This window comes from Neoarius graeffei, chromosome 3, assembly GCF_027579695.1.
Source record: "Neoarius graeffei isolate fNeoGra1 chromosome 3, fNeoGra1.pri, whole genome shotgun sequence".
Lineage (NCBI taxonomy): Eukaryota > Metazoa > Chordata > Actinopteri > Siluriformes > Ariidae > Neoarius > Neoarius graeffei.
Genome location: NC_083571.1, coordinates 118,263,661 through 118,283,057, shown reverse-complemented (window position 1 = coordinate 118,283,057; position 19,397 = coordinate 118,263,661). Strand labels below are relative to the sequence as shown.

At 43.4% G+C, this 19,397-nt stretch overlaps 1 protein-coding gene across 9 annotated transcripts in view; it reads left to right on the top strand.

Annotated features, from left to right (window-relative positions):
* The window catches only part of arid1b (AT-rich interactive domain 1B), a 123,285-nt gene that overhangs the window by 49,971 nt on the left and 53,917 nt on the right, over positions 1-19,397 (top strand). For all 9 annotated transcript variants that reach the window (XM_060917993.1, XM_060917990.1, XM_060917988.1 and 6 more), the window contains one exon: positions 5,806-5,916. In XM_060917993.1, the coding sequence (XP_060773976.1) occupies positions 5,806-5,916 (111 nt within the window). The remainder of the gene's footprint in view (positions 1-5,805; positions 5,917-19,397) is intronic.

The window sequence follows — 19,397 nt, the reverse complement described above, 5'->3', positions numbered from 1 at the left end:
AATAAGAAAATTCTCTCCTTGTTTACACGAAGGTGTTGGGTTTTGAGCCACATGACCTTGTATCACATAATTACATTAAATAACCTCAGCAGAAGTATACTCTCAAAGAAGTGTTTGGGAAGCCATGGCCTAATGGTTAGACATGCAGTTCTGAGACCAGAAGTTGGCTAGTTTGATGTGGTGTGTTTGGGTGTGTTGTACGTTGCTCTGGATAAGAGCGTCTGCTACAGTAAATGCCTGTAATGTCGTATCATCTCAAAGTTCTGAGAGGCGTGTTGTGTTTGGATTGGTCTCACCAAATTTGGTGATGGTTGGATCAGATGTGTAGATGTGAGCAAGCTGTTTTGTTTTTTAAAATTTCAGAATGGACAGGAAATCCAATTTGGCGAAAATTAACATTGTGGTATCTGTTGAACTTGGCACGATGGAGAGACTCAGAGGAAAGTGTTGTTTTTATAACTTTGCATTGTTGAGATAAACGTTACCAGAATTCTTAACCTTGTACAAAACATTCTCTGGGCTACCAAAACTCCCATCTGGAAGTGTAATAATAATAATAATAATAATAACTCAAAGGGCACTTGATGGAGTGTATCCCTCCACCGAGCCCCATACACTGCAACCCTGCTATAACCAACTCTTTTTACTCTGAACTTTCACATATAGCAAACTAAGTTTGTGTTCCCCACCTTCAATGACAAGGAGTCAGATTCTTAAAAAAAATCATCACTGTGTCATGTCCACACTAGGGATGCGAAAACTAAAAAAAATCTTGACCGACCACCGAGCCTCATTAGCCGGTTAAAGTCGGTTAAGCTATGAGTTTAAACAGGGATGCAAACGGCGTGCCTTTTTCACGGCTCGTGCAGATCCGATTTTTTTTTGGGGGGGGGGCGTTGGAGTGTCTGAATAATTTCATCAGAGTAAATTCTGTATTAAAATTACTACATAAGCAAATGCCGTTACAGTCCATGAAAAAGCCGTGAAAAAGTCGGCATCTGCGCCTTTAGTTTGTGTGGAGAGATCTGATCTGCAGTAACATGCATTGTTGGCTACAGACCGAAACACACTTTCAGAACGCACTGGCCAAGGCAGGACGAAACTCCATGTGCCTTCTAATAATAATTAAAAAAAAAACAGAAGAGTAATTTGTAAGCTAAAAAGCCTGTGTCTACACTTTTTTTCTTCCGCTGAGTGGCAGCTGTGTTCAACTGGGGCGGGACATGACTGAATGGGTGTTTCTGATTTGTCAGCTGTCTTTAACTGGGGCGGGACATGACTGAATGGGTGTTTCTGATTCGTCAGCTGTCGTCCTTACACCGCATGGCATGGCCCAAGCGTTTACAACACAGAATTCCAGGTTCTCCGCTCCAAAATCAGCAGCTTCAAAACGATTGATTTTTTTTTTTTTTTTTTTTCACCGACAACCAAAAAAAAAAATTAACCAGTTGACGTTGATTCGGTCAACCACCGGTCAAACGGTCATCGGTTAACATCCCTAGTCCACACGCATTGGCACTTGGAACGCCAGACTTGGAAAATTATCCGTGCTGTACCGAGTGTCTCACATTACCAAGCCTTATATCTGTGTATTGACTTTGATTTTTGTTTTGTATATTCGGATTCCACCGTTCTGTTTGTGCCTCGCGTGACCACTGCCTGTTTCACAACCCTGCGTTTCTTTGTTTTACACTTTTGTCCTGTTTGTAAATAAACACACTTCCTGCAATTACACCCATCTTTCACCTGCTTACACACACACAGATTCATGCGCTTCTCTTCACCCAGAGACAAACAATAAGCAATCAAGTCTGCAGTTAACGATACGTCTTAACACCATAAAGGCTTAACGAGCCTCACTTAGGTGTCGATCACTAACGATTATCGAGAACGGAGCTCAAAGGATCGATAAAAGTGTGAAGTGACTGCTGATCCTGCTAAAGTTAACACCTAGTTAAAGCACACTGGTGGTGTTTTTATATCCTCTGCCCCGCCCAAATCACATGAACTGAACAGTGAAGATTTAGAACATGTAGTGAGTCAGTGTTTGGAGATTGAGGTTACTGCTGTATCATAGTCAATCATTTCCATAAGAGGAGATGAAATCCTCGCCCTCGTTCGTGATCCTTTAACTCCGTCAGTGAACTGCGATAGTGACTCGGGAGGAGGAATGCGTGATCGGGAGAATGTGCTGAAAATTTTGCATATAATGTGAGAGTTTGGTGTGACAAGTGGGTCCATTTCAGTATTCCAGTATAACTTTTGGTATAATGAACTATTTGGATGTCCCTCAAGGAGTTTGTTAGAGCAGGGTTACAGTGGATTTGAATATCCAGATGTTTACATACATGTCCAGATTTGCATCAGAATCTAATCAGTTGTTCCTCAGCCCATGGTTCACCTTTCCTCCAAACTTCTTCAAAATCCGTTTGCTACTTGTTGAGTTACGTCGGGAACAGAGAAACAAACCGAGTCGAAAATGCAACAACCTCTAAAGAAGTTGGCAGAGAGAGAGGAGGAGGAGGAGGAGGAAGAAAACCTACGGATTGCAGTAATTTTACCAGCACTCCTTCAGTGCTTGGCTCCTAATTAGGGTTGAGTGTAAAACAGTACTGGAGGCCTGGGAACAGCTGCTTCTGTTTCTTTTCACTGTATAGTTTTTTTTTTCCCTTTTCTTCTTTTTAATGAACAGATGAAACAGATGGACTGATTGTTTCTAACATCCTTGCTGTTTGCTTAGATGATAACGAGTCAGGAGCAATCAGATTGAACTCGGGGAGAAAAACGGGGTCTGGCGCCGAGCTCAGCTGAACTTCATCTGAACCCCTGAAAGCGTGACGGAGAGAAAAGCTGCACTCGCTGCTCTTTCTGGAATAAATAACTGAAATGAAGGAATGCCATTACTCAATAGCGGTCACACTGGCTGCATGGTTTTGCTCGGTGATCTACAGAACAGTTAATACGTCCTGTGGGATCTGAACACCACTGCACACCTTTAGCACTGGGGAAGAAATACGGCACGGAGTGAAGTGGGAATGATCGGGGGGCGCGGTCAGAGAAAGCAATGCCTGAAATTTTCAAACCGCATGAAGGTTTTTTATTATTATTATTATTATTATTATTATTATTATTAATTGAAACGGAAAGCTCCTGCTTGGTGAGGTGAAACAGACTGAAAGGTCAGCGTTTGTCTCACAATCCGTCAGGGTTCATGGAAGCAGCTTGATAAATTTGCGAAGGTTCGGTCAGTGGAGTGAAATATGAGCTTAATACGTTAATGAAACCTGTTAAGTGTGTGTAGAAATATAATCTTAAATCTTTATTAAAAATCTTAAATTGGTTATTGTAATAACTTATATATATATATATATATATATATATATATATATATATATATATATATGAGAGAGAGAGTGTGTACACACTTGGTAGCACTTTACAGTTTAAAAAAAAAGCAAACAATTATGCTTCAAGTCTAAAATCACTACAGAATAAAAATAAATAAATAAAAATCATTAAAATTCAATAAACAAGTCAGAATCTAAGAAGCATAAGCGGATTTAAATAGGATGGTTTTCAGTTGTTTCTTGAAATTAACGTTTACACAGTATTGGTATTGGAAATCATAATTAGTCAACCGGTGATTCAATTATAAAAATAATTACTTGTGTGATCTTTATTTATTTATTAGAATTGATTTTGCTGCACCAGCCAACCGACACTCCAGACCCAGAACTACAATATCACCAAAATAAACCACAGCAAAACTCATCATACTGTATGATAGGGGCGGGCAAAAATATCCTTCATTTATTTGTTTTTTCAATTAATCTCTTTTTTTTAAAAATTCATCTAATTCGATATCGAGCTGTAAAACTTATGGATTGATCTTTGAGACCAAGGTGCAGGGGTTTGTTTTCCTTTCTTTTTTTTTTTTTGAGTGAATGCTTTTCTACTGTGGTTAAAAGTAGAGTGTACTAAAAATTAAGGAAAAAGCGTGACGTTCCGGTGCCGCTTGGACACCGTTATCGAGTGAGAGTTGGTAAGCCAAGTCGACGTCAACACATAAAATAAAAATAGATTAGCATAACGCTAAACAAAAAGTTTGGCCTGTACGGAGTCCGACTGCACGTTGAGAGCTGGCCTTCTTTCTCTGATGTAGAGAATTCCGTACAGTCAGCAGTCGGATTTACTCTCACACTTTAAGATAACAAAGTTTTGCATTGCACCTAAAGACATTAACAAGACCTTCATCTTAAAGTGTGAGAGTAAATCCGACTGCTGACTGTACGGAATTCTCTACATCAGAGAAAGAAGGCCAGCTCTCAACGTGCAGTCGGACTCCGTACAGGCCAAACTTTTTGTTTAGCGTTATGCTAATCTATTTTTATTTTATGTGTTGACGTCGACTTGGCTTACCAACTCTCACTCGATAACGGTGTCTGACATCGTACTTTTTTCCTTTGTTTTTCATGCACTTTGTTTTTATGAATCTTCACTTATAAGATCAAAAGTGGCCAGTGAGTTAAATAGATGGACTCCGACTAGGATTAAGGGCAATTATTAGTCCCCGCCCCCATTAAGCTGTCTCGTGCTCAGTTAATTTTTGCTGTATAATATTTCATATCTCATTCCTGTTGAATCATGAATCGAATCATGAATCGTTGGCCTGTGATTCAGAATCGACTCGGTGCCGATACTCAGCCCTGCTCATATACAAAAGGACCAGAAACCAAGGAGGAGTGTAAAAATATAACTATCTTGATTTCTTTAAAGAAATCTTAACGTGCTTTGATTCGATTCTATTTAGTGTATGAACAGCTGGTGGTGATTTCCACTGGGTGGTCCTCGACTTTCGCTTTTATTACCGTGTACACTAAAGGAAGCTACTTCAAGCAGAATCGTCTAAATGGCTTCAGGCTTTTATTATTTCAGCTGAGTGAGATCTCAAACGGAGTTGGAGACGTTTTGAAAATCTCCAGCCTTCTCCTGAAGAATTTTGATTTCTGTCAGTTTCCCCCTCTCTGTTAGCTTTATCTCCGTGTCTGCTTTTTCGTGCTGCTGCTCCTGGCTTGGTCACGGGAAATAGTTTGGCTAAAAAAAATTAAGCGTACACCCTGGACGTACACCCTGGTAGGCGTTTTTGTAGCTAGTGGGAGCTCGGGCTGTGCGATAGATCGGTCCTGTGTTGATATGATCTCTGAGATGGCGTTGGTATTGAGAGAGATTTTATTTTTTCGATGGCGTACACTGCGTGGCCCTGTCAGTCGCAGCGACGCACTGCAGAATACGCGTTTTTAATAATGCCGGAGTGGCTGACGTTATTCCCACTGAGCTGTAGTGTCATGACTGCAGTGTAAACAGCAGCCCGTGGGTGTGATCTTGCTGTGACCCAGTTATCATTGTACTCTTCTACACACACGCATACATTTCTAAATAAATGTCAGACTCTGGCAGGCTTGGATCCCCCCCCCACCCACCCACTCCACTCCCTCCTTCTCTACCTTTCTGTGCTTTTAGTGACTGTTACAGAGCAGTGAGGTTTGTTTACGCCGCTGTATGAAGCACATGGCCACCAGCACTCACACAATACATTTCCCAGCTCGTGTTGGGGGGGGGGGGGTGTTTGTTTCATGTCACATCCAAGTGTAGATGATGCTGCTGTAGATTCTCCATCGTTTTTGCAGAGATATAGGGTTAATCTTGAAGAGTTTTATTTTTTATTTTAAATAAACAGACTCCATAACACAGGTTCACACACAATCTTTTGATTTATATCCTGAAAAACCTTCCATCTTTGTACAGGACGCTCCTCAGGAGGCGTACGGCAGCCGAGCCCAGCCCGCTATGACTCCCGGGAAGCCCAACCACGATGAGATGGGCCTGAACCAGCAAGAGCGACCCTCCAGCCTTCCGGTGAGTTCCAGAAGACCTTCTCAACACACAGGTCTTTGGAGATGTACTGAATTCTATCTATGCGTTCCACTGCTCATAATTCAGACACGCCTACTCTGAGAGCTTTTTATTATTATTATTTTTTTTATTTTTTATTTTTATTTTTTTTTTTAAAACAGGTTCCACTTTATAGAAGGCATCATTAAATATTCTTTTCTCAAATGTCCTTGATTCTTTATTTGTGCTTTGTGAAACTCCTACCTCACTAGTTTAATAATATACACAGCTCGTTAGTGTGAAAAAGAACGAAGCTGTTTTGGGGAGAGGACATGGACTCTGGTCTGTGTGGAGAGAAAACCACGACTTGGCTTTAAGGTAATTTTGTTTTATATGAAAATGAATTTATCTGTGGTCCAGTGCAGTGCCAGGGAACGTATAGAGATGGGCAAGTCTTAGATTCGAATGGAAGATTCTAGAAAAACAAGATTATAACCATCGACATTATCAAGATGAATGAGGTCACTTTGGATTTTAGGTCTGGTTTGATTTGGATTTTTAGTCTCTTCTGTTCACTTTTCTGACATCTAGTCACGTGCGTCCAAAATGTACGATACTCTGATTGTAGAAATACAACCCCAATTCCAAAAAAGTTGGGACAAAGTACAAATTGTAAATAAAAACGGAATGCAATAATTTACAAATCTCAAAAACTGATATTGTATTCACAATAGAACATAGACAACATATCAAATGCCGAAAGTGAGACATTTTGAAATTTCATGCCAAATATTGGCTCATTTGAAATTTCATGACAGCAACACATCTCAAAAAAGTTGGGACGGGGCAATAAGAGGATGGAAAAGTTAAAGGTACAAAAAAGGAACAGCTGGAGGACCAAATTGCAACTCATTAGGTCAATTGGCAATAGGTCATTAACATGACTGGGTATAAAAAGAGCATCTTGGAGTGGCAGCGGCTCTCAGAAGTAAAGATGGGAAGAGGATCACCAATCCCCCTAATTCTGCACCGACAAATAGTGGAGCAATATCAGAAAGGAGTTCGACAGTGTAAAATTGCAAAGAGTTTGAACATATCATCATCTACAGTGCATAATATCATCAAAAGATTCAGAGAATCTGGAAGAATCTCTGTGCGTAAGGGTCAAGGCCGGAAAACCATACTGGGTGCCCGTGATCTTCGGGCCCTTAGACGGCACTGCATCACATACAGGCATGCTTCTGTATTGGAAATCACAAAATGGGCTCAGGAATATTTCCAGAGAACATTATCTGTGAACACAATTCACCGTGCCATCCGCCGTTGCCAGCTAAAACTCTATAGTTCAAAGAAGAAGCCGTATCTAAACATGATCCAGAAGCGCAGACGTCTTCTCTGGGCCAAGGCTCATTTAAAATGGACTGTGGCAAAGTGGAAAACTGTTCTGTGGTCAGACGAATCAAAATTTGAAGTTCTTTATGGAAATCAGGGACGCCGTGTCATTCGGACTAAAGAGGAGAAGGACGACCCGAGTTGTTCTCAGCGCTCAGTTCAGAAGCCTGCATCTCTGATGGTATGGGGTTGCATTAGTGCGTGTGGCATGGGCAGCTTACACATCTGGAAAGACCCCATCAATGCTGAAAGGTATATCCAGGTTCTAGAGCAACATATGCTCCCATCCAGACGACGTCTCTTTCAGGGAAGACCTTGCATTTTCCAACATGACAATGCCAAACCACATACTGCATCAATTACAGCATCATGGCTGCGTAGAAGAAGGGTCCGGGTACTGAACTGGCCAGCCTGCAGTCCAGATCTTTCACCCATAGAAAACATTTGGCGCATCATAAAACGGAAGATACGACAAAAAAGACCTAAGACAGTTGAGCAACTAGAATCCTACATTAGACAAGAATGGGTTAACATTCCTATCCCTAAACTTGAGCAACTTGTCTCCTCAGTCCCCAGACGTTTACAGACTGTTGTAAAGAGAAAAGGGGATGTCTCACAGTGGGAAACATGCCCTTGTCCCAACTTTTTTGAGATGTGTTGTTGTCATGAAATTTAAAATCACCTAATTTTTCTCTTTAAATGATACATTTTCTCAGTTTAAACATTTGATATGTCATCTATGTTCTATTCTGAATAAAATATGGAATTTTGAAACTTCCACATCATTGCATTCCGTTTTTATTTACAATTTGTACTTTGTCCCAACTTTTTTGGAATTGGGGTTGTACAACGTTTTATTTTGTACCACGTTTCCCTTTTCATTTTGTCAGGAAGCCATGAACAGTGCGGTATTTAGTGTTGGAGCTCACAGAAACCGCTTCATTTTAACCCTTTCTAACGTTCTGAACAGCAGAAAGCCTGCAGTCGTCCAGTCGCGCAGCAGCAGAAGAGGCTGGGCTCCCCCTGCTGAGCCCACGGTTCTTCCCTTCAGCTTCGCCCCACGCGGTTTCTCTTCTTCATGGCGTTCTGTATGCAGTTCTCGAGAGGCACGCTGTAGTTCTGGGATTTTCCGCAGAGATGTGTTGGGAGGGTTGTAACTCGGACACGCAGCTCGTTTGGATCAGAAATGTGCTGAAGAAATGCGTTTGAGTGTGGCGTCAGTGTGAAGGAGAAGAGAAGGGCTGTGTGTTTATGCATTCCTCTCCGACTGCAGCACTTCCTCCGCTGGCTCTCTGCTCACTGCGCTGAGCTGTCAGCGTGCCATTGGGCGCTCAGCCTGTCTCTCGATCAGCTCACACGCTCTCAGCCAATGAGACGCGTCCAGGCATACGTGTATTTTATACTTGTAAAATTATACACACTTTGAGTATAGCACGCGTCACTGCTTTTATAAAGCTGTACATACAGCAGGCGCGGAGAGTTTCATCACTTATACAGCCTCTGATTCAGTCAGTGAAGGAAGGGTGGGGTCTCTACCTGTCAATCTCAGTGAAGGAGGCGTGGCTCTGGGTTTCAGTCCTGGTGAAGGAGGCGTGGCTCTGCCCCAGTGAGGGAGGCGTGGCTCTGGGTTTCAGTCCTGGTGAGGGAGGCGTGGCTCTGGGTTTCAGTCCTGGTGAAGGAGGCGTGGCTCTGCCCCAGTGAGGGAGGCGTGGCTCTGCCCCAGTGAGGGAGGCGTGGCTCTGCCCCAGTGAGGGAGGCGTGGCTCTGGGATTCAGTCCTGGTGAAGGAGGCGTGGCTCTGCCCCAGTGAGGGAGGCGTGGCTCTGGGTTTCAGTCCTGGTGAAGGAGGTGTGGCTCTGGGTTTCAGTCCTGGTGAGGGAGGCGTGGCTCTGCCCCAGTGAGGGAGGCGTGGCTCTGCCCCAGTGAGGGAGGCGTGGCTCTGCCCCAGTGAGGGAGGCGTGGCTCTGCCCCAGTGAGGGAGGTGTGGCTCTGCCCCAGTGAGGGAGGTGTGGCTCTGGGTTTCAGTCCTCATAAATGAGGTGTTTCTGGCCCAGTGAGGGAGGCGTGGCCTGTGTGCGCCTCTGGCCCAGTGAGGGAGGCGTGGCCTGTGTGCGCCTCTGGCCCAGTGAGGGTTATATATGGTGTTATAAGCATATAAGATTCACCATTTCAACATTTTATGTTGAACTTGTCTAAATAACATTTGTGTTTTGTGTTTGTTTATTCTTGGGCTTAGTTTATGCAGATCGTCCATCATCCAAGTCGCTGTGAATGAGTTTAAACGAATGAATTAAATACAAACCTGCGATTTGCATTAAAATGAGCACTACTGTCAAAGCTGCTGTTACAGTTCATCAGCACCTTCTGACCAATCAGAAGCGAGCATTGTGGTAGAAGATGCAGGAACACTCTTCTCTTCTATCGGGTTTCAGTGTGGAGGATGGAACGTTCGTCAGGGGCGTGTCTGCTTCGGTGCCTTTTTGTGTGTCATGGGACTTTTTGTGAAACCGCAACATGAACATAAAAAGAAAAAAAGGGATGGTTTTGAAAAGGAGCACTGGGCGTTTTGAAAGTCACAGAGAAGAGAGGAGACGCAGAGGCAGTGCTGGTGTAACACAGCAGCTTCTCTCCACTGAGCTATTTTTATACCTCCATGTGTCACTCTGGCCTATTGGCCCAGTGAACCCTGCCAAGAAGGAGGAGGAGGAGTGAGATGGAAAGTGTGGGGGGCAGGCGTTCAGAATCTTGTGACTCATAATGTCAGCAGTGAAGTTACTACAGGTAAGACCTGAAGCATAACTGACAGCGAGTGTTTACATACGGCTTCCTTCATCACTCATTAGAGCGTGGATTTGCCTGCAGGCTGAATATTTATTAATCAAACGCCTCACTGTGATCTGAGCTCAAACAGTCTCTCCCGCGTGCTCTCTTATTATCCTGATGGTAGGAAGAAAGCTAGTTGTTATTGTGGCGTTTATTTAAGCGTGTCCAAACACGCAGTCTTCCCTCTGAAGTCCGAGCCGAGGCTTTGAAGTCGGGATGCTGCGGGTGGTGTTGCCATGGAGACACTTAGGGATGTGCATGGGGCTCCTCTTGATGTCTCATCAAATTATTCTTCTAATGGAATTTTTAATCAAGGAGCGGTGTTTTTATTTTTTTCTGCATGAATAATAAATAGTCCCAGTCAAGGAGGTGTGGCCTGTGTGCCTGTCGGGCGCAGTGAAGGAGGCGTGGCTTGTGAGAGTTGATGTTTTTCTTCCCCAACAGGGTCATAGAACGTTAATGACATGAGATTCACCAAGCAAGATAATTACCTTTTTTTTAAAAAGATTTTCTAATCTTCAGCGGTCTCGTTTTGGTGAGCCTGTGCCCACTGGATCCTTAGATTCATGTTCTTGGGTGACCGGAGTGGAACCCGATACTGTTGTGGTCCATCTGCGTCAAAGTGCAACATGTTGAAATGCCTTTCTGCTCACCACCTTTGTAAAGAGTGATTATCATAGCCTTCCTGTTATCTCGGACAGGTTTGCTGTTCTTCACTGAGTTTTCTGATCAACAAGGTGTTTCCGCCCACAGAACTGACCCTCGCTGGATGTGTTTTGTTTTACGTACCAACACTGCTTTGTGTGAAAATCCCACATGACCATCAGTTTATGAAACACTTGAAACCAGCCAGTTTGGTGCCAACAGTCCACTCCTGTGGATGTTCTATCAGTCTGTGTTCACCAGTGTCCTGTTTTACACCGAGGTGTGCTGTGGGGTGGGGGGAGCACATCCAAGAAGGACACATCCAGGCTGGACAAACTGATCAGGCGGGCCGGCTCTGTGGTCGGCATGAAGCTGGACTCTCTGGTGATGGTGGCAGAGAAGAGGACTATGGACAAACTACTGAACATCATGGACGATGCCAGTCACCCTCTGCACACCGTCATCAGCAACCAGAGGAGCCTGTTCAGTGACAGAATGCTCCTTCCCAAGTGCAGGATGAACAGACTCAAAAACTCCTTTGTCCCTCACGCCATCAGACTGTACAACTCCTCTCTGGGGGGAGGAGGGGGAACAGGACGACAGAGGATGGGAAGGAGCAGTAGCCTCGCCTGACAATAAGCAATACCGGACAATGTGCAATATCTCTCCTGCTGGACTTGTTTTTTTCTCCTCATATCTTATTCTTTTTATATTTGTATATGTAATTACTTAATTTAATTTATCGAGAAGTTTTCTCTATTTTCTTTTCTCTGTTTATCTGTAATGATGCTGCTGGAATCTTAATTTCCCTGAGGGAACCCTCCCAAAGGGATCAATCTAATCTATTCTAATCTAACAGCCATGCCGCTCACCGTCAGTCACCGAGATCAGTTTTCCCATTTTGTGGTCGGAAGTCAACATGAACCGAAGCTCTTGTTGGCTCTCCGTGATTCAGCAGATGTACATTTGGTCCAATTAAAGTCCAGCAATCGTCCCTGATTGGTTGATGCATATTTATATCAGAATATGACAACAGACGTTTAGTTTTCACACATCAGCCACCGTGGGCATGTTCTGACCGCCCGTGCACTCCTGTCATCAGAATGAATTATACGAGTTTAGAAATGTCCTTCTGAGAGCTCCGTTTAATGTAGGTCAGATTTTTATTTTCCGTGCTGTTAAAGCGGGACTTCAGAGCCTGGCGGTGCAGACGTCCTCCTTTTCCTTCCAACCTTTATCGGCTTATAAAATATTTACAAGCTTCTGTACGCCGTTACCGTGTAAGGTTTGTTCTGCTTTCCTGCACAGAGTAAGAGTTCATAAACGCCGACTCCAGAAAGAATGAAAGTGTGACTTTATTGTAAAAAAGATCACAGCCATCAAACTTGGAAAAGAACACGGCGTTGCTGACCAAACCGAAATGAAACGGCGTCTATTTTAAGCTAAGCAGCGCTACACCCTGCTTCACTAGTTAGTTGGATTTTATTTATTTTTTTGGCCAACTTTCCAGGAATAACTTTACTGAATGTTGTAGTCGGCCCCTGTATTTAGCTAAATTGATAAATTGCCCCACACACAGCGTTGTTCCTGTGGGACGTGCCAGCTGTATACGAACAATGTGTCTTCAGTGCATCGGAGATGTATTTGGTAAGAACACACACCAGTAAGAGCCCGAGTTGTTGCCTTTCCACTGTGAAACATGTATTTTAGGTTTGCAGGCTTCAGTGTGGCTCTCTGGCCGTGTCACTGTTTCGAGATTTACACTCTCTGTGCTAACTGCATTTTCATTGTGGTGGCGTCTGGCTGCTCAGTGTGTCACTCCGAGCTTAATGCTCCACTCGTGGCGCTGGTCATCCATCACTTCCACGATCATCATTAAGCTTGAGGCTGAGAGATGAGAGCCTGACAGGAAAATACTCCGCAGTGTGCCATTAAAGTGTCCATTAAAAGTCACGTCGTTGTTGTCTTGGCATTATGGACATCTATACGGCAAAAGTTAATGAGAAAGGCAGAGGAGCGTGAATGCTGGACTCGGTTCTGAAATGCAGTGCAGCTGTACAGCGCTGTTTGAGCAGAGTCTCGGTCGGCATGTTGGTGATCTACAGGATGGCGAGCGCGATGATGATGATGATGATGGCTGTATTTGCATGAAAGTTGAAGCTTTGGAGCCTGATGATGAGACTAGAAGAGTAAAGCTCCGCTGCATCGCTCACGTCAGGTTGAGATAAAGCAACCTCTCTGCAGGGAGTCGGATTGTATTTTGAGAAATCTGTTAACCCAAAGTGAAATTAGACGGACATGTCAAGAAAAGAAGATTAAGCTTAAACTGCGATAGAAATTTATGGCTATTTGAATTGATGAAATACAAAACGAACCCCGATTATTATTGGGCTGCGTAATCTTCGTTTTTCTTAGCTGTAATTGTGTTGTTGAGACAGAGTGCAGACGCAGTGCAGTAATGTGAATTATTATCCGTACAGGACACTTTTTCTGTGGAATAAAAACGTGTTCTATTCCCTTCTAGCGGGTTTCATTCATTTGGTTTGATAGCATCCAATATTGTTAGCATATCGCTTATCTTACATGTATGACGTCACTCTACCCAATGGAGAATGAGCGTTGAATATGGTTTATGATATTGCATGGTTGTCAAGACAACATGACATCACATGTCGGCGATGTAAAACTTCCACGCTAGCGAGTGACTGACAATTTGTAAATAAACAAACATGGCTGCCAGGTTTGCTTCATTAAATATGGAAGAATTTTGAAAGAGAAAGACGCACTGAATACCTGAAAGGGGTGTGTGTGGGTGTGTGTGTGTGTGTGTGTGTGTGTGTGTGTGTGTGTGTGTGTGTGTGTGAATAATAATAATAATAATAATAATAATGGATGGCTTCTTTTGTGATTTGATGTATTCCATTCAGTTAGCATGATTTTAAACGAGTCGAAGCCGAGCAGCTGAATGGAATATATCTGATGTACCACTCAACGCCAGACAGTATTATTTAAATAACGAGAATGCACGTGACTTCACTGTAACACAACATGAATGGCGTGAAAACACAAACACAGATCTAAAATGTGGAAGAGCTGTTGTGTGACTGTAGAACTGGATTCAGCAAGAAATCAGAGTGCGCTCTCTTTACAGACTGCTGAAAGATAAAGAAAAGAGAAACAAATGCAGGTAATGCAAATGTTCAAAAGTTTATTAAGAAAAGGCCTATTTGTTATTAACTTTTCATTTTTAATGAAAGGAATCTTTTAGTTAATAGGGTATTATATTTTATTCCAACCTTTAAAAATGTGGGTATGGTTAAGAATTTTTTTTATGTAACAAAAAAATTACGTTGATTTTAAATAATAGGAAAATAAATGTTGCTTTTTTTTTTTAAAGAAAATGTTCATTTAATATTAAAAAAAACCCATGGGAAATCAGATTGGGTGAATTGTCACATGACTAAAAATAAATTTTAGATGCAGCTGAAAATCACATTCGTTATAAACAGTGATTTTAAGATCAAGTCATTCAGAGTGGATTTGTTTCCTTTAATACTCCGTATGGAGTTCGTGGAAATGTTCAATGCTGATTGGTTGCCTGGTGCTGCGCAACACAGAGGTGGTGTTTCCTAAAAGACTATTTCAGAAGATTCAAGAAAAACCGAGGTGTATGAACAAATTTCCTCTTGGCTCCTTTAAGCAGGAGAACCAAGTGATGGAGTCCCACCAAGCATTTCTTCCATGTTGGACTTGGCTGCATGATGTCACGTCTCATGTTTTTGGGAAACGAACCAGAACTCCAAAGTCCATTGGTGCCCATTCCATTTGGGTTAGTACTTTAATGTTTTGGATTGTGCAGTGGAAAAACGCCATTAAATACCACATTAGCGTTCAAGTCGACTCAGGAAAATATGAACAGTATGAAGAAATGAGAAACTGTCAAATGAACGTTATTGGCGTTGGAGGAAATGTGTAATTAGTGGAGAAATGAGCACAAGACACAGTGGCTTAAAAAAATCCAGAAAAATCCAGAAAAATCCAGTCTCCTGCCTGTTAAGTGGTTGAGTAAATGTGTGTTAGGGCAGCATGATGGCTTGTTTTCTATGGCACGTGTGCATTTCATTTCTCTCTCCCTCAGCTGTTGTCTCTCATGGTGAAAACGCGTTGTTTTGGTGGTGGTCCTCCTGCCTGGAGTATTTTTAGCTCATGGAGAATTGATGTTTTGTGCTCTTTACCTGGCACTTCCAGCTCCACTGCAGGGGAGAAAAATGTGTGTGTGGGAGAGAAAAAAAAAGAGAGAGAGAGAGATTGATTCTCTCCCTCCATCCCCCCTCTCTCTTTCACATAATCATGTGTTAAAGAGAAGTTGAAATTTTCTCAGCTCGTATTTCTTTGATCAAAGCGTTCCTGTAGAAGGTGGTTACGTGAAACATGTGCAGGATGATGATGTGATGAGATCATTCAAACACCTCAAACAGATGTGCTCCCATAAACCCAAACCATCAAGCAGCTGCCCGAGTGACCCGAGAGCTCTGATCTCTCAGGATCCTCTCACACTCCCCGTGTCCCTGCAGGCACTCGAACCGTATTCCTCATGAAAGGTTCGATTGGCAGAGCTCTTCTGAGTCTCTCTCTCTCTCTCGCTCGCTCGCTCGCTCTTCTTTTTTCTAAATAACATTGCAGTGGTGGTGAACATTTACAAGATGCATATGGAAGAACATTTCATAACCTGGGTTGTGTTGCTTCCTTTGAGTGTTGCCATGGTGATGGCTTTGTTGCTCGATCTGTTGACTTTGTTAGACCACTTTTAGCAAATTTCTTTCCAAAAAGAGACGAGTCTGAACAAACCTAGTGACTGACTGATTAAGTCCACATTAGCAACTTGAACATCGTAATGATCACCACTGTTCATCACCATTGTTTCCCTGTGACCAATCACTATTCACTATTATAGGGAACCATGGTAATCGCTGATCACCTTCGTTCCTTATGACCAGTAATACATCACTGTTTCCCTACAGCCAATCACTGATCACTATGGTTCTCCATAACCAGTCACTGTTCACCATTGTTCCTTACGACCAATCACAAATCACCTTCGTTTCCTTCCACCCAGTCAGTGATCACAGTGGCTTACTGAGAGGACCGCGTAGAGAACAGAACCATTAACTCCGGTCACTTTAGATGAAAAAAAAAAAGTGTAATCACAAGTTGGGTAGTATTAGCACGCGAGCTAAAACTCAGAGCGTTAATAAGAGCGAGCAGATGTTTCAGATGACTCGCTGTTGTGTGTTAGTTTGAGATCACAGTGCTGTGGCTGTTTAAGGGTTAAGGATGAGAAGCGATGTACGGTGTGGCAGCTGGAGGGTTGAAGTGGTTTGAATTAGGAGCCGTGTTTCTGACTGATGTTTGCGTGTGGGAGGGAAGAGGAAGAAGCTGAAGTGTGTGAGCAGTCAGGCGTAAATAAAGGGGAAGAGCTGGATGCTGAAGATTGAGGAGGACCAGGATGGAGGGGTGTGTGTCTCTCTCTCTCTCTCACTGCACACTCCTCTTATCCTCTCTTCTGAAACAAGCCGTTACATTGCTGCCATCCCGTCTGTCTGTCTGTCTGTCTTGGTGTGTAAGCTGTGCTGGTGAGGTGGAAACTCGTCTCCACAGGGAACAGTTGTACTGACACACGTGCACACACACTGCATTCTGATTTACTGAGTGTGTTAGCACAGCCCCCCCCTCACCCCCCGCCCGCCCGCCCCGCCCTGAAGGCTGCATCGTGTCAGTGCTCCCCTCCTCCATCACTCTCTCGTTTCTCCTCTCCCTGTCCCCCTGCTTTCTCCTTTGATTCCTCTCACTCTGCACTCTGCAACTCGTCCTCCATAATTAGGACGAGCATGGAGAGAGAGAGAGAGAGAGAGAGAGAGGAGCTGGAGTCCTGCTGATGAGGCACACATCGCTGTGAGCTGATTGGCCGAGCCGTTGGCAAGGGGTGTCGAGGGGGATGGGGAGCTGTGATGCCATTGGCTCGATGTGCCCCAGAGGGACAGAGTGATAGATGAAGGCGTGTGTGTGTGTGTGTGTGTGTGTGTGTGTGTGTGTGTGTGTGTGTGTGTGTGTGTGTTTCTGCAGGGAGCCAAGCTTCTCTCATCAACAGCTCATCAAATCAGCCGCAGCTCTGGCTGCGAGCACGAGAGTGTTAGTCAGTGCCTGCGCTCTTCCTCACCCACATATTTCATCTCGGTTCTTTTTCTCGAAAAGAAAACTAAAATAAAGGATCATCTCCTTTACATTTGCAGTATACATAAAATTGTGTGCGTGTCAACTTGAGAATTATTGGCACCCGTTTCACACGAGGGATTGAGTTTTCCACTCGGTTTAGGGAAACTACTTTACGTTCTTTTCCTCTGACGGTTTTTTTTTTTTTTAATAAACACATTTTATCTTGACAGTATGAAAGGAAACACTGATATCTTTGAATAGTGTGTACATATAAATCCTTCATGAATGCTTTTTAACATAAAAGACAAACTGATGGCTCTTGGCCTGCACACGTTTAAAAAATATGTGAGTGGTTACAAATACCGTGAAGACATTACTGTGTGTTTGGGACACGAACACATTCGGGCTCTTATGAAGATCAATAGTGTCACAAATTGTGATGAATATATTCAACATTTATTCCACGAAATTGAGTCGCGCTGATGGCTATAATCCCTGCACGACGAGATCGAGTGGAATGACTGTTTATTCTCTCCACATTCACTGGATTTTGGGAAACAGAGCATTTTTATTGTTTTTGCAAATTCGATAAATAAAAACTTTATACAAAAAATCCGACAAAATAATTTCCGCTCAGGCGGACTTCTTAAAACCTGTCGATGGCGGCACAGATTGACTTCAATGTTGTTTTTTCTGTAGAAAGTGCCGTCTCGCTGTCGTGCCGAGGAATAGAATAACTTTAGACATTTATTTACTTCTTCCTCGGACATTTCAGTTCTTTAATTTTCAAACTTCTTTCTTTGAGCTTTTGAACCACTCTAAAAAAATTCAATGAGTTTTAATGCTTAAAGATGAAGATTGTAAACAAACCGGTGAAATGACAGGAACAACTCGTGAAAAATGTGGTGGTGATAATTCTTGAAAAATAAAAAAAGATGCGTTCTTACCATCAAATACTTTCGTTCTCTATTTTGTTGCCTTTTGTTTTCGAGTAGTTTTTCTTTCCTCAGTTGGTTCAGCAACGCGCTCCGCCATTTTGTTTTTCTCTACACACGGTATATGAGCTGATATCCTAGTAGTAGCGTAGCCAATCAGAGTGCACGATTGCTCATATCCAGTGACTGTGGAGAGAATAATTCAGGATGGTTCTGTAGGAAACCTGGTTGCTTCTGGCAGTGAAGACAGACATGCACAGATCGTTGCAGGAACGTGTTGTCTGTCTGAGTTTGAATTGAAAATGGAAGTTTCGATGAAAGTGTCCTCAACCTTGGAAGACGTTACAGGATGAGGCTCAGCACTGTGTTTGGTTAGGTGTCCGGGTAAAATGTGTTTATAATTTCATTGCTTTAAAACAGTTATTAATTTCGCTGCAGTTTTGAGAAGGGTGCCAATAATTTTGTAGGAAACATGAAGGTCTGTCAGAGGGGAATTCAAAATTCTGGGTGTGAAGTTTGTTCTTGCATAAGGATGATGATCAGACTTCAGTCTCGCACCCACTGACTCCAGACCAGTCTCAGCTTCCCAGCCCGGAGTGGTGCACATCATCTGCCTCATCTGTCCGCTGGTCTCATCACGCTGTTTCCTCCTCCGTCTGTTTCTCACCTGTTTTAAACGCAGTCCACCTGAACACACGCGCGTGCGAATGTCCGTTCGGTCAAACAAAGGAAATCCGAACACAAGGACTGAGAAGAACTCTTCACGTTTCCATCATGGTTTTTGGGATTTCCAGCGCAGGATTTGGCGCAGCCTCTCGGCAACGGTTACCAAGACAGCAGACGGCGGCGGCAACTGGCACGGTGCCCGCTCCAGCAGTGGAGGGCAGGGGACCTTGCTCACACACGTTGATTAGCACTGATAAGAACGAAGCAAAGCAATTAAAACACTTTAATGGTGCCTTTTTCACATCCAGCATCAGGGATAATGAAGGTCTTGGAAGGATCTCTGCTTTCTCGGTCTTATTTATTGATTGACGTCGCCTTTCCTTTGTTCCTGAAAGCACTTCCTTTCCCTCTGGCATTCACAGAAGCAGTGCACACTGGGAATCTTCTGGAGGGCAGACGAGTCTTAGATGTGTTTCACACGTGTATGAGTAAAGGTGTAAACATGGCTCTGGTGTCACTCAGATACTGGTGTGTGTGTGTGTGTGTGTGTGTGTGTGTGTGTGTGTGTGTGTGTGTGTGTGGACAAGCTGCGATGGCTCGGAAGACGCCATGCTGAGAGCGGCTGTAGATGTGTGACATCATGGCTCCCGCTCAAGCGCTAACGTCATGCGCAGGAAATGACTTTGACTTTAATAAGCCGCAAGTGCTGACGCGGGGTTAAGGGTTAAGAGCTTGTCTGATGAAAGTAAGACGATGATCATCATGCTATCCAAACTCTGAAAGGTGTGTTTTATTCAGTGCGGTGCTGTAAATGACATGCGTGTTCCAGGAA